The sequence below is a fragment of the Gorilla gorilla genome, chromosome 5 (genome assembly GCF_029281585.2).
Source record: "Gorilla gorilla gorilla isolate KB3781 chromosome 5, NHGRI_mGorGor1-v2.1_pri, whole genome shotgun sequence".
Lineage (NCBI taxonomy): Eukaryota > Metazoa > Chordata > Mammalia > Primates > Hominidae > Gorilla > Gorilla gorilla.
The window spans coordinates 21,333,948-21,345,983 of record NC_073229.2 but is presented as its reverse complement, the minus strand read 5'-3'; the positions used below and the strand labels follow the sequence as shown (position 1 = coordinate 21,345,983).

General features: G+C 50.5%; 1 protein-coding gene across 1 annotated transcript in view; it reads left to right on the top strand.

Moving 5' to 3' along the window:
- PXDC1 (PX domain containing 1) overlaps positions 1 to 4,490 on the top strand; it is a 29,462-nt gene extending 24,972 nt beyond the window's left edge. Inside the window, exon 5 of the mRNA XM_004043209.5 lies at positions 3,374 to 4,490. Coding sequence (XP_004043257.1) covers positions 3,374 to 3,491 — 118 coding nt within the window. The 3' untranslated portion in view covers positions 3,492 to 4,490. The remainder of the gene's footprint in view (positions 1 to 3,373) is intronic.
- Positions 4,491 to 12,036: the final 7,546 nt, after the last annotated feature.

The window sequence follows — 12,036 nt, the reverse complement described above, 5'->3', positions numbered from 1 at the left end:
CCTCCAGGCATCTTCTTGGTGAATTCTGGGGGCACCAGGGTCCCCAGACAGCTTGGCCTCTGTTTCCTGACACAGCCAAATCCAGACTGCTTCTTGGCTGTATGAGCTCAGAAAGTTATTTAACCTTTCCTGACTTCTCTTACCTTCACGGGACCATTCTGCTGTCCCACCATGGGTTGTGTTGAAGACCACAGATGGTGAGTGTAAAACATCCTGCTTGAGAGTCCCACAGAGGCAGCTCTGGATGCAGAGTCTCCCTGTGGGCCCAGGAATGACATAGCCTGGGGATGGCCCGGGTCTTGCCCCACGCATTTGCTAGCCCTCCATAGCAGCAGATTGAAACTAGAGCCGGCCACATGTGCCGAGACCCACATCCGGGCCTGTGGGCGGCAGGGCTGTGACCCTAGCATGAACCTGGGCCCCAGCCGGTGGCCTGGGCCTCCTCTGCTGAATCCCTGCTCCATGACTGAGCATGGGGGGGTCCCTGTCAGGCTTGTGGGACTGGCTCCTGCTAACAGACCCCACTTTCCCCACAGTCTGCTCCATGACTGAGCGTGGGGTAGGGGGTCCCTGTCAGGCTTGTGGGACTGGCTCCTGCTAACAGACCCCGCCTTTACCAGTGTGTCTCTCGGGTAGATGGTGCGAGAATCCTTCCTAGTAGAGGGGTCATGAGCTGCTGGTGGCAGAGGCTGTGCCAGTGGGGCCAAGGCCGCAGCTTTCCTGACCTGCCTTGCCCCTTTGTGTCCCTTGCCCTGACCCCACTGTACATAGCTCATTCACTCATTACCTGTGGGTCCCCCATGCCAACAGGCTGGCACCATGGAGGTACAAGGCTGGAGTGTAATCATGGATGAAAGAAAGAGGCCCTTTAGCTTGGCAGGGGTAGTTACCGGCCAGGCACTGTCTTGGGGAGAAGGCAGATGGAGACCCTTCCTCATCACCAGTTGTGCAGGCTCTGAGTCTGCAGTATTTGCAAGGGGACCCCTTTCTATATCCAAGAGGCCCTTGGCACCCTGGAATGAGGCCAGATTTAGGAGGCAGGTTCAACTGTGAGCAGGCTGGAGCTGAGGAGAAACACACAGAGGGAAGAAAGCCGGGCCAGAGGTGTGGCTCTTGCAGCTGCCCGGGACTGTATGTGGACAGGAGTGACAGATCTTGAATAGGCGGCCACCTGCTCCGGGATGCCTGGCTCACAGGGAGAGAGGGCCGAGAAAATCTCCATGACCCCAGAAAAGCCTAACAAAGAAACGCCTGCCGCCATGGGGCTCGGGAGCATTTGGAGGGAGTTCCGACTTGGGCTTGCCGGGCCTCTCTCTGGCTGCTCAATCTCGGGCAGTGCAGTGGAGTCGATGGTCCAGCTCCAGTGTCTCACAGGGACGATCTGTTTCTACATGGCACCGGCTGTCGGGTGGGGGGTTGACAGCGACCAAGAGCACAGAGAGACACCCTTTGTGGAACTGGAGGCTTCACCTCCCTGCGTGGCTGTCCTCCCTGGCACCCGAGGCTGACTGTCTGGCCCGAGCCTGTGAGCCCAGTGCCGCCGGGCCCACAGCAGGGCCCCCACAGCAGAGTCTCAGCAGGCTGCCCCGAGTCTGGCCCCAGGGGCAAGTGGGCACCAGTGCCGGGGCCCAGAGACCCACCTGCACTCAGGGAATGGATGTATCTGATAGAGATGGGGCCAGTGGGGACTTCTGGGGCTCTGCAGGTGACAGTCTCAGCTGGCGAAGGGATTGCCTGGCTTCTGGGAGGTCATCCAGGGCCGAGGCACTGGGCAGTTCTGTGGGGACCTCAGGGAGCCTTAGCCCCGTGACTCATTTTCCCTGAACATCCTGGTCCCCCTCCCTCCTCATGTCCTCAGGGTCATCCTGTGATCTGGGCAGGGAGGACGGGCAGGTGGTGGGACACTGTTTGAGGTGGCGCTGTGGCTCTGTCCCTCGCCTGGCTTGAACCTTTCGGCACGCCCAAGGTTCCCTCTTGGGTTTGCATCCAGCCCTGGTCTGGGGAAGAGATTTCATTCCCTGGATGAAGTTGGAGAGCTGCTCTGTCTCCGTGAGCCCCCATAGCTTTCCCACCCACAGCTAGGGCTCTTTGTGCTGTGGCCTCTGTCCCAGCCTCGTGTTGCCAGGACCGTGAGCATAGGGAAGCCGAGGCGGGGGCTGACACCACACTCCAGGCCTGGCCATGGAGTCAGAGGGGAGGCCTTCCTCTGCAGCCTCAGCCTTTCTTATCCAAATGCCTTAAAGCTGTCTTCACAGCCGTGTCCCTTGAGGTCAGCGGGATTCGCATGACGTACTAGGTTTGTGGGGGACATGTGCTCGCCCTGCCTTGTGTGTCCGGCCAGGGGCCTGGACTGTGCAGTCATCTTGGTCATGGCAAAGCTTTCCAGAGATGGCCGAGTTCCCACAGTTGTCCACGGGCCAGGGCCACCTTCAGTCACTGGGGGCGGCACAGGAGGCAGCCCCGAGGTGGCTCCCAGGAGGGCGGGGCAGCTGCTTGCCTCTGTCCACACTCCCACGCGGCCTGCTGGGTTTGGGCTGATTCATAGGTGGAGGAGAATCCCACAAGCCGTACAGCTCTGTCCCCCTTCCTGGGGAGAATGTCCTTCTTGTGCTTTTCTCTGTTATGCATTTTTAAAGACTTGGAGTCTCTTTTCTTAACGTGGGAAGTCTGCCTGGGCTGCAGAGGGAGTAGAAACAGTTCCAGTGTGCGGGGAGTATCGCGGGCTTTTACGTCCCCTTATGTTTGGGGTTTGCATTCTTCCCTAGTTCTCCACACCCCAATGTAAGTCCCCCATGTTCGGATGCTTCTCATCTGCCAGAGCGCGAATGAAACACGTACCCACATGCAGGCTTCCCCGCTAGAAGGTGTCTCCCCCCGTGACCTCCACGGGCCTCGCCGGCTCTTCTCCAGCCTCCTGTTCCCTCGCAGCCTTCTGTGCGTCCGTGTGTCATCTCTGCTGCGGTCAGGCTGTGAGCTCGTGACCACTCCTCTCTCAGCTGTCCCCAGGGCCCAGCACGAGGCAGGCGCCTCTTCCCTGAGGACAGACCCTGCCTGCCTTGTTCACTGCTGATCCCACAGCCTGACGCGGTGCTGGGCACAGAACAAGAGGTGAAATCAGCACTCCATGAATGAAGGAGTGGATGAAGGCCTCGCTAAGGGTTGTCTAAGCAAATGCAGACAGCAGTCTCCAAGGCAGTGGAAACCAGAAGCTCTGGCAGTCTCAGAGCAGGAGCAGCTCACCAGTTCATTTGTAGCCGTGGTTTTTTTGCACACTTACTAGCGGGCATTGAAAGTCATGCTCACGGGCCCGGCGGGTGTTTGGTGTAGATCCCAACAATGAGCCATCCCTCACCTCTGGTTTCTCTAATTTCAGATTTGAGAATGGCAGTGAGTTTCCCTCAGAGCTGGAGGACGGGGACGACCCAGCAGCCTACGTCACCAACCTGTCGTATTACCACCTGGTCCCCTTCGAGACAGACATTTGGGACTGAACCTCTCTATCAGGCCTTCCCCGCCTCAGCTGTTCACTGCCAGCTCTGATGCTGTCCACTGTGCTGGCCCCCATGGTCACAGCTGCTGCCCCAGCTCTGGACCTCCCAGACGTCCCAGGCCCCACTGACGCCAGGAGGCCTGGGTATCCTGCAAGTGGAGCAGCAGGGGCTCCTAGTGGGCCAGGCTGACCGCAGAGTCTCCAGCAAGCTGAGGTCACAGCCGGAGGCCACAGGGCCTGTGTTCTGAGGGTCTTCACTCCCCGCTTGGTGCCCACAGGGCTGCGCACTGCCAGGGCAGGGACAGTTCCTGTGGGGCTCGCTCTCACTGCTACTGCTTCCTGGGAGGTGCACCCCTCTTGGTGAAGTGGCCTAGCGCCCCCCAGCCACCCTGACTCCCCACCATTCCCTCCCACGGCAAACGCACAAAACGTCTTGAGGGAGATTTTGACAAGTCACCCATTCCAGATGCCACAGGCAGGGGATGTTTAGTAATCCAGGATTTCTCTGAGAACTGGGATATGTGGCCTTTTTTTTTTTCTTTTTATCTTTTATCTGGAACTGGGTTTGGGTCAACCCCAGGAGTGTTTGCAGAAGGCCCAGCACAGTGGGGGGTATTGGCTGCAGGGCAGGGAAGGCATTGCCGACTAGATAACCCTGTGAGCTTGGACTGAGCGTTGGTGGTTCTTCCCAGAGGAAAGGAATTTCTTCCCGGCCTGCCAGGTCTCTGGGCCTTCAGCGCGGGTCCTGGTGCTGCGGCCACACCACCCTGGGGTGCTCATTGACGGAGCTGCCATAATGAACTTGAAAGGACGGGAATCACGAGGGAAGCTGGGGCTCCCCTGCCCACAGGAGAGGATCCCCGTTCTTCAAGCTTCCCTGCTCAGTGTCTACTAACGACCGACATTTGCTAATGTAAATAATAGTAAATTATTGAGAATTCTAATTCTTTTACACAGTCTGTTTTTAATCTATTTTAATTAAATAAAATCTATGACTCTACTTTGATCTGTCCAGGATGTTTGTGTATAAAGGCGTGGTTCTTTCTGTCCCCTGCCTTGGGACAGGGTGGAAACTAAAACTGACTCCTGGGGCCTGGTCCCTCCCCCTCTTCCTGTCACATTCCGTGAGTGAGAAAGTGTGTTATGTTCTTACCCCAGGGAAGTGGTCTGCCCAGACTGAAAAATGGACACACAGCTTGTTTTATTTTGGAGGGAGAAGGGGGTTGACTTAGGCTTTTTTCTTTTCCTCCATTTTTCTTTTTGGCAGCCACAGGAATTCTCTTTGATGACCCAGCTGCAAAGCACATGGACTTTCCTTTGGTTTTGCATTTCCCTCTGCCTTCCAGCTGTGTTGTTTAAAGCATCTCGATTTCAAATAGGCTAGTAGGTGGCTCACTCCGGGGTTGATCAGTTGCCTTTCTTTTCTTGACACATCAAATTCGGTTCTGTGCAAGGATGAGGCTTCCTGCTTAGTAGCTAAGATTAGAACTGATCGGCATGTTCAATTAATACCCATCTGACTTTCAAGGATTGATTCACGGATTCGTCTCATCCGTTTCACAGAGGTGCTTCTCCCCAGCCATTCGGTCACTGTGATGCAGCTTCCTTGGCCACCTCCTTGCTTAGGCTGTGTTCCTCTGTCAAGACTCAAATTTGGCTCCCCAACCTCATCCCCTGCTCAGCCTTCACTGAAGAAGTTTTACTGTTGCTAGTCCGTGCGCAATGAGGTCTTGCCAGTAGGGGTGAGATGTTTGGACATCTGTTGTCCTATTAAGCACATCAGAGTATTCTCTGGCTTCTTTTTTTTTCTGGAAAAACACAGGTCTCGTAAGTCCATTTTTTATATTCCCACACTTGAAAGAGCCATAAGTACAAATAAATGTTTCTTTAGATGCAAAGATATATGCTTACTGGCACTCAGCATCACTGTTGGAAGCAGTATGGAGTGGTGGCAGCTATGGCAAACAGGAGGGCTCAGACGCGGCATCAAGGGAGCAGCTACCCCTGCTCAGTTTAGCTGGTTGTTTTGCCTGCAAGTATGGGCCCAGTGTGGCCAGATCTCCTAGTTTTTCAATAAAAGCTAGAAATCTGACTCTTCTTTATGAAATATCCCAATTTTGAGGTGTTGACAATAAATAAATAAACAAAAATATATTAGAAACTTGACCAAGTGAAAGAATTGTGAATTGTCAGCCTCTGAACTGTCATTTCAGAAAATTGATACCGGAGCAGTTGAGGTTCATGTGTGAATTTTCACTCTTGCCCGCACATTCCTCCAGGTGAGAGGTGACAGCGTGCCGGCAGTCCTCACAGCCCTCGCTCGCTCTCGGCGCCTCCTCTGCCTGGGCTCCCACTTTGGCAGCACTTGAGGAGCCCTTCGGCCCACCGCTGCACTCTGGGAGCCCCTTTCTGGGCTGCCCAAGGCTGGAACCCACTCCCTCAGCTTGCAGGGAGGTGTGGAGGGAGAGGCACGAGCGGGAACTAGGGCTGCGTCCAGTGCTTGCTGGCCAGCTGGAGTTCCGGGTGGGCGTGGGCTTGGCGGGCCCCGCACTCGGAGCAGCCGGCCAGCCCTGCTGGCCCCGGGCAATGAGGGACTTAGCACCCGGGCTAGTGGCTGCGGAGGGTGTACTGGGTCCCCCAGCAGTCCCAGCCCACCGGCGCTGTGCTCGATTTCTCACCGAGCCTTAGCTGCCTTCCCGCGGGGCAGGGCTGGGGACCTGCAGCCCGCCATGCCTGAGCCTCCCACCCACTCTATGGGCTCCTGTGTGGCCTGAGCCTCCCCGACGAGCACCACCCCCTGCTCCACAGCGCCCAGTCCCATCGACCACCCAAGGGCTGAGGAATGCGAGTACACGGCGCAGGACTAGCAGGCAGCTCCACCTGCAGCTGCGGTACGGGATCCACTAGGTGAAGCCAGCTGGGCTCCTGAGTCTGGTGGGGACGTGGAGAGTCTTTATATCTAGCTGAGGGATTGTAAACATACCAATCAGCACCCTGTGTCTAGCTCAAGGTTTGTGAGTGCACCAATCGACACTCTGTATCTAGCTGCTCTGGTGGGGCCTTGGAGAACCTTTATGTCTAGCTCAGGGATTGTAAATACACCAATCAGCACTCTGTATCTAGCTCAAGGTTTGTAAACACACCAATCAGCACCCTGTGTTTAGCTCAAGGTTTGTGAATGCACCAATCGATACTCTGTATCTAGCTGCTCTGGTGGGGCCTTGGAGAACTTGTGTGGCGAAACTCTGTATCTAACTAATCTGATGTGGACGTGGAGAACCTTTGTATCTAGCTCAGGGATTGTAAACACACCAATCAGCGCCCTGACAAAACAGGCCGCTCGGCTCTACCAATCAGCAGGATGTGGGTGGGGCCAGATAAGAGAATAAAAGCAGGCTGCCCGAGGCAGCATTGACAACCCGCTGGGATCCCTTTCTAGCCTGTGGAAGCTTTGTTGTTTTGCTTTTTGCAATAAATCGTGCTGCTGCTGATTGTTAAGGTACGTGCTACTTTTATGAGCTGTAACATTGACCGCGAAAATTTGCAGCTTCACTCCCGAACCCAGCTGAGGCCACGAGCCCACCAGGTGGAATGAACTATTCCAGAGACGCTGCTTTAAGAGCTGTAACACTCACCGCGAAGGTCTGCAGTTTCACTTCTGAGCCAGCGGAGACCACTAACCCACCAGAAAGAAGCTCCGAACACGTCTGAACATCAGAACAGGCTTCAGACGCGCCACCTTAAGCTCTAACACCCACCGCGAAGGTTTGCAGCTTCACTCCTCAGCCAGCGAGACCACGAACCCATCTGAACATCAGAAGGGACAGACTCCATATGCGCCACCTTAAGAGCTGTAACACTCACTGCGAGGGTCTGCAGCTTCATTCTTGAAGTCAGTGAGACCAAGAATACAGCAACTCCAGACACACAGGGACCAGTTTCCTAATTCTCTCGGGCTCTCCGTGCTGCTCTGGTAACTAAGGCCCTTGGCTGCAGGGGCTTGGACACTGCCCTTAGTCACTGACAATTGTGTGAAGGCTGCTGTCGTAAACTCCACTTGACTACCTTAGGCTCCTCTGACGGGGTAAGCAATCCAAACAAGTTCCTGTTGTCAAATCATGTAAGTCACCTAAGTTTCCTATCTGAGACGCGCTTTCGGCATACACTATTTATGGGCTGAGGAATTATTCCTCCTTTATTTTGTAATGCTCACTTTCATGTATGAGGTCTGCCTAAGGTGAAAAATGCAGTGTAAAAACATTGCTGAGTCCCTCCTGTGGTAATTCCTGCAGAATTGACACTCCCCAGCACTTCCCTTGTGGGGAGGCACACGAGCATAAGCTACCTGGTAAGGGAGCTGACTGGGCTCGCTCATAAGCATACAGTTCTCATGGCTGTGAAATTTATTAATAGAAGTGTACCTGGGGGTGTTGGCAGCCAAACTGCCCTGAGCAATGTGTCCTAACCTTCACTGGTTTCTCCTGTTGGGGATAGAACATGTTCTTGGGTTTCATTTTAGAAGCATTCTGTCAAATTACAAGCCTTTTTATTGCAACTAAAATTTCTGTTGTGTGTCCTCTGTGCTTTCTGCAGACCAATATTCTCCTCTAGGCCCAAGGACTTAAAATGCAGACTGTATTTTTCAGCATGGCAAGGCCAACAGATGAGGAGGTGGCTACCATTGAAAAGATAGTTTGCTATACAGGCAGATCCCAAGTCGAGGGGGCACATATGCCCTGGGGAGCCGTGTGAGAAGTACCAGGGTAGGGCAGGAGGCAGAAAGAGCAGGGGAAAGCATAGTAAGAGTCTTTATTGTGGTTTCTGTGCGGAAGAGATAGGGAGGCAGACTAAGCAGTCTCCAAGATGGGTCAGTTTGATAATTTCAGCAGGCTCCGCGGACTAGGGGCTGTCCCTAGTTGTCTTGTACCTGGTCCTGGGGTGATTAGGGTAGATGGATGGTGTGGCCCAGAGTATGGAAGCCAGTAAGGGTGGTTGGATGTGGGCTCATGGATGGATTGGTGTGCATGTGCCAAGCAAACTAGCAGACGAGTCCTTTATCATCTCTAGGAACTGGCTAATTCCTGGAGGGACAGTCTAAGGTCAGCATGACCCCATAATGTCAAAGCATCAAATACAGAAACCAGAAACCATGGTGATGACACACACCAATCGCTGTGGACCCCTGATTGATGGAGAGATTTGATTTTATATGTTGCAGGAACACAGAAAACCAAATGTGGCATGCCTGTATGATTCATGCAAAAGACCTTCCAACATGAACAAGGCTCTGTGTAGATATCAGTGTTGCTTTTTAAAATTTGAATGGGTGATACATTCCTGCGGTCCAAAAATTAAAAAGCTTTGAAAGGTTTTGTAGAAAGTATCACTCTGCTTCCTGTCCTTATTCTACCCCCCAAAATTGATTAGTTTCTGGTATATCCTGCCAATATTTCTTCATGCAAATGCCAAATGAATGTAAGCATACACTTTTTAGACAATAGCTAAAAGAATTCCTCTGGAGCCTATATAATTTAGCATTCATGGTCAATAATAACGTGTCTTGAAGCTATATCTATATCTTCATCTGTCTAACTCTCTTATCTACCTGAAGCACTTCGGAAATAGATGATCTGCTCAAACTTGATAAGTTTTGCTTCTAAAGGGCTTGGTTGATATGCAGTACATCGTATCTTAAATAAGTAATTTTATTAGGATTCTGGGCAAAGCATTACACTCCCTGTTATTCGCTCCTGTCTGTTTTTGGGGTGGTGGTGGGGAGGTGGCCAAGGGTGGTGAATTTGCCACAGGCGAAGGGGATGCTCTTGGTCTTGCAGATAGTAACCTTGAGAGCAAACTTCTCTCCTGTGGGCACACTCATATTAAACAGTCTTGAGGCAGATGTCCAAACACCAAAATAGCTGCCCATTTATGTATTTACAATAGAAATAACTGACCCCAAAATCAGAATACTTAGAAATCATGTCCTGCCAGAGTATTTACTCCCTACAAGTGGGAAAAGTCAAATAGTGATCTAAATCTGGCTCTGCTAATAAAGAAAATGTAATAGAGGGAATTAATTACATTAATGCCACTGGAAATATTATTGTACAAAGACTTTGGAGTTTTCACAGAGAGCATTTTCACACCAAAAAAAAAAATCAATAAGCAATTTTAAAAAGTGACTACACCATGCTTTTTCTTTCTCCCTGTGGACAAGTGAAAACTTGACATAGGCAATGAGTTTATTGGAAATCTCTGAGTTGAATGAAGAGACAACAGGAATGAATTCACCCATGGAAGTCTAAGCCATAGTATGTCTCATGTCAGAGTGGCCTTGCCTATAGTGTGACTGAAATGTTCAGATATGGGTTAGGAGGGATGGACCCACTTCCTAGTCTTAGAGTCCCAGCTCACCAGGGACACATTTCTCCAGGAGGAGTGTGATGGTGGGAAGACAGGGCACTTACATTTCCGTGCTCTGTGTCCTCTTGGATGGAACTATTATGGACTGCTGGATTAGACACTCAAAAGTTGGTTGGCTTGTTCTAGATTCCTCTCCACCAGATAGTGCTTGATGGGCAATGAACAAGTTTGCTTCTGCAATGCTACTGTGGCTGACTGCCCTTCCCCTAACACATTCTTCCTTAGACATTTCAGTACATTTAGACAGGTCTTACAGCCAAGATTCAAGATCCATTCTTTCTATTCAAAAATAATTTGAACATATCATTTATTCTAATCAATTAAGTAAGTGTCAATTTTGGAATATAACATACAAATAGCAATATTTTATTATGATTTTATTATTGTTTTTAATGATAGGGTCTCATTCTGTCACCTAGGCTGGAGTGCAATGGCGTGATCATGGCTCACTGCAGCCTTGACCTGCTGGACCCAGGTGATCCTCCCACTTCAGCCTCTCAAGTAGCTGGGACTACAGGTGTGTGTCACAATACCCGGCTAATTTTTTAAAAATTTTAATAAAGACAGGGTCTTGCTATGTTGTCCATGCTGGTCTAGAACCCTTGGCCTCAAGAAGTCCTCCTGCCTCAGCCTCCCAAAGTGCTGGGGCCAAGAAGAAAGAACAGATCTGGAAGTGGAGATTTTGGAGGATCATAACAAAAGAGGAAATATGTAAAGCCATGAGACTGGACTTGATCACCACGAGAGCAGGTATAGATAGAAAGGAGTTCTGAGGACTGAGCCCTAGAGCTCCCCAACATTAAGAGGTGCCAGCAAAGCAGAGTGAGGCACATGTGAGCTTGGGTTATGCAGCAAATGCTAACTGATACAAGGGCTAATTTCCTTCATGTGCAAAGAACTCCTCCTCCTCTTTCTTATTCAAAGAACCCCTATGAATCAATAAGTAAAACAATAATAAAAGGAGAGTGAGAAGGGCCAGGGAATATGAGAAAAGTGAGGAGAATGAGGAGTCTTGGAAGCCAAATGAAGAAAGTGTTTCAAGGAACAGCCAAAGATCAGCGCATAAGAGATAGTTATACCTACGATGAGGATGGGAAAAGAATGCCAGATTTGAACACAGCAGAAGTCACTGTCGACCTTCACAAGAGCAATTTTAGTGGAGTGATGAGGGCAGCAAAGACATGATTGGAATAAAAAGGTGTATAGTAAAAATTCTCCTTCTGCCTCCTATCAATCATCTGCTCATTTCCCAGAACCCCTACCCCCACCCAGGGAACCACTTTTATTAATTTCTTATTTATACATTGAGGGGTTTTATGCAAATATAAGTATACATGGAAAATATATATTCTCACTCTGTGGTTTTTAAATTTAAAAGTTAGCATTCTATTTTTCCTAAGCTATCTTAAGGCTCTTTCCTATCTGTTCTTAAAGAGCTTCCTCATTCTTGGTTGGCTTCTGTACAGTGGTTCATTGTGGACATGCCCTGACCAGTTCCCTGTTGATAGACGTGGGCTTTTTCCAATGTTTTATTGATGATTCTTCAGTGAATGACCTTTTCACAATACATGTGTGGGTATATTTATAGGGCAATTCTTCCACAGTGGATTTCTGGGTCCAAGGGTAGATGATAATTTGGTAGATGTTGCAAATTTCCACAGTTTGCATTTCCATCAGCAACATGTGTGAATACAGTTAAGTCTCTATTGATGGAAAGTGAGATTATTTCAAATATTTTGCCATTGCAAAATAAGCAGCAAAGGATACACCTGAATATTCAAAAATTTCTTATGCATGAGAATATATTTGCAGAATAGAGATCCTGATTGATTTGTAGGGGTTCTTTCTATTATCATGTGAAGGAAATTAGCCCTTGTATCAGTTAGCTTTTACTGTATGAGACAAGCTCCAAAGTGGACGGCTAAACAGCTGTTTATTCAGCTGCTGGTTCTTTAGGCCTGCAATATGGGTTGGGATTAGCTGGGTGGTTCTGCTCTTTGGGGCCAGGGTAGGCTGATCTTGGCTGGCCTTGTTGAGGAACAGCTAGGGTGGGAGTGCTCAGCTGCGTGGTTTTTTTCTTTCTGCTCCATGTGGTCAATCAGCCTCCATCTAGCTGGCCTAGG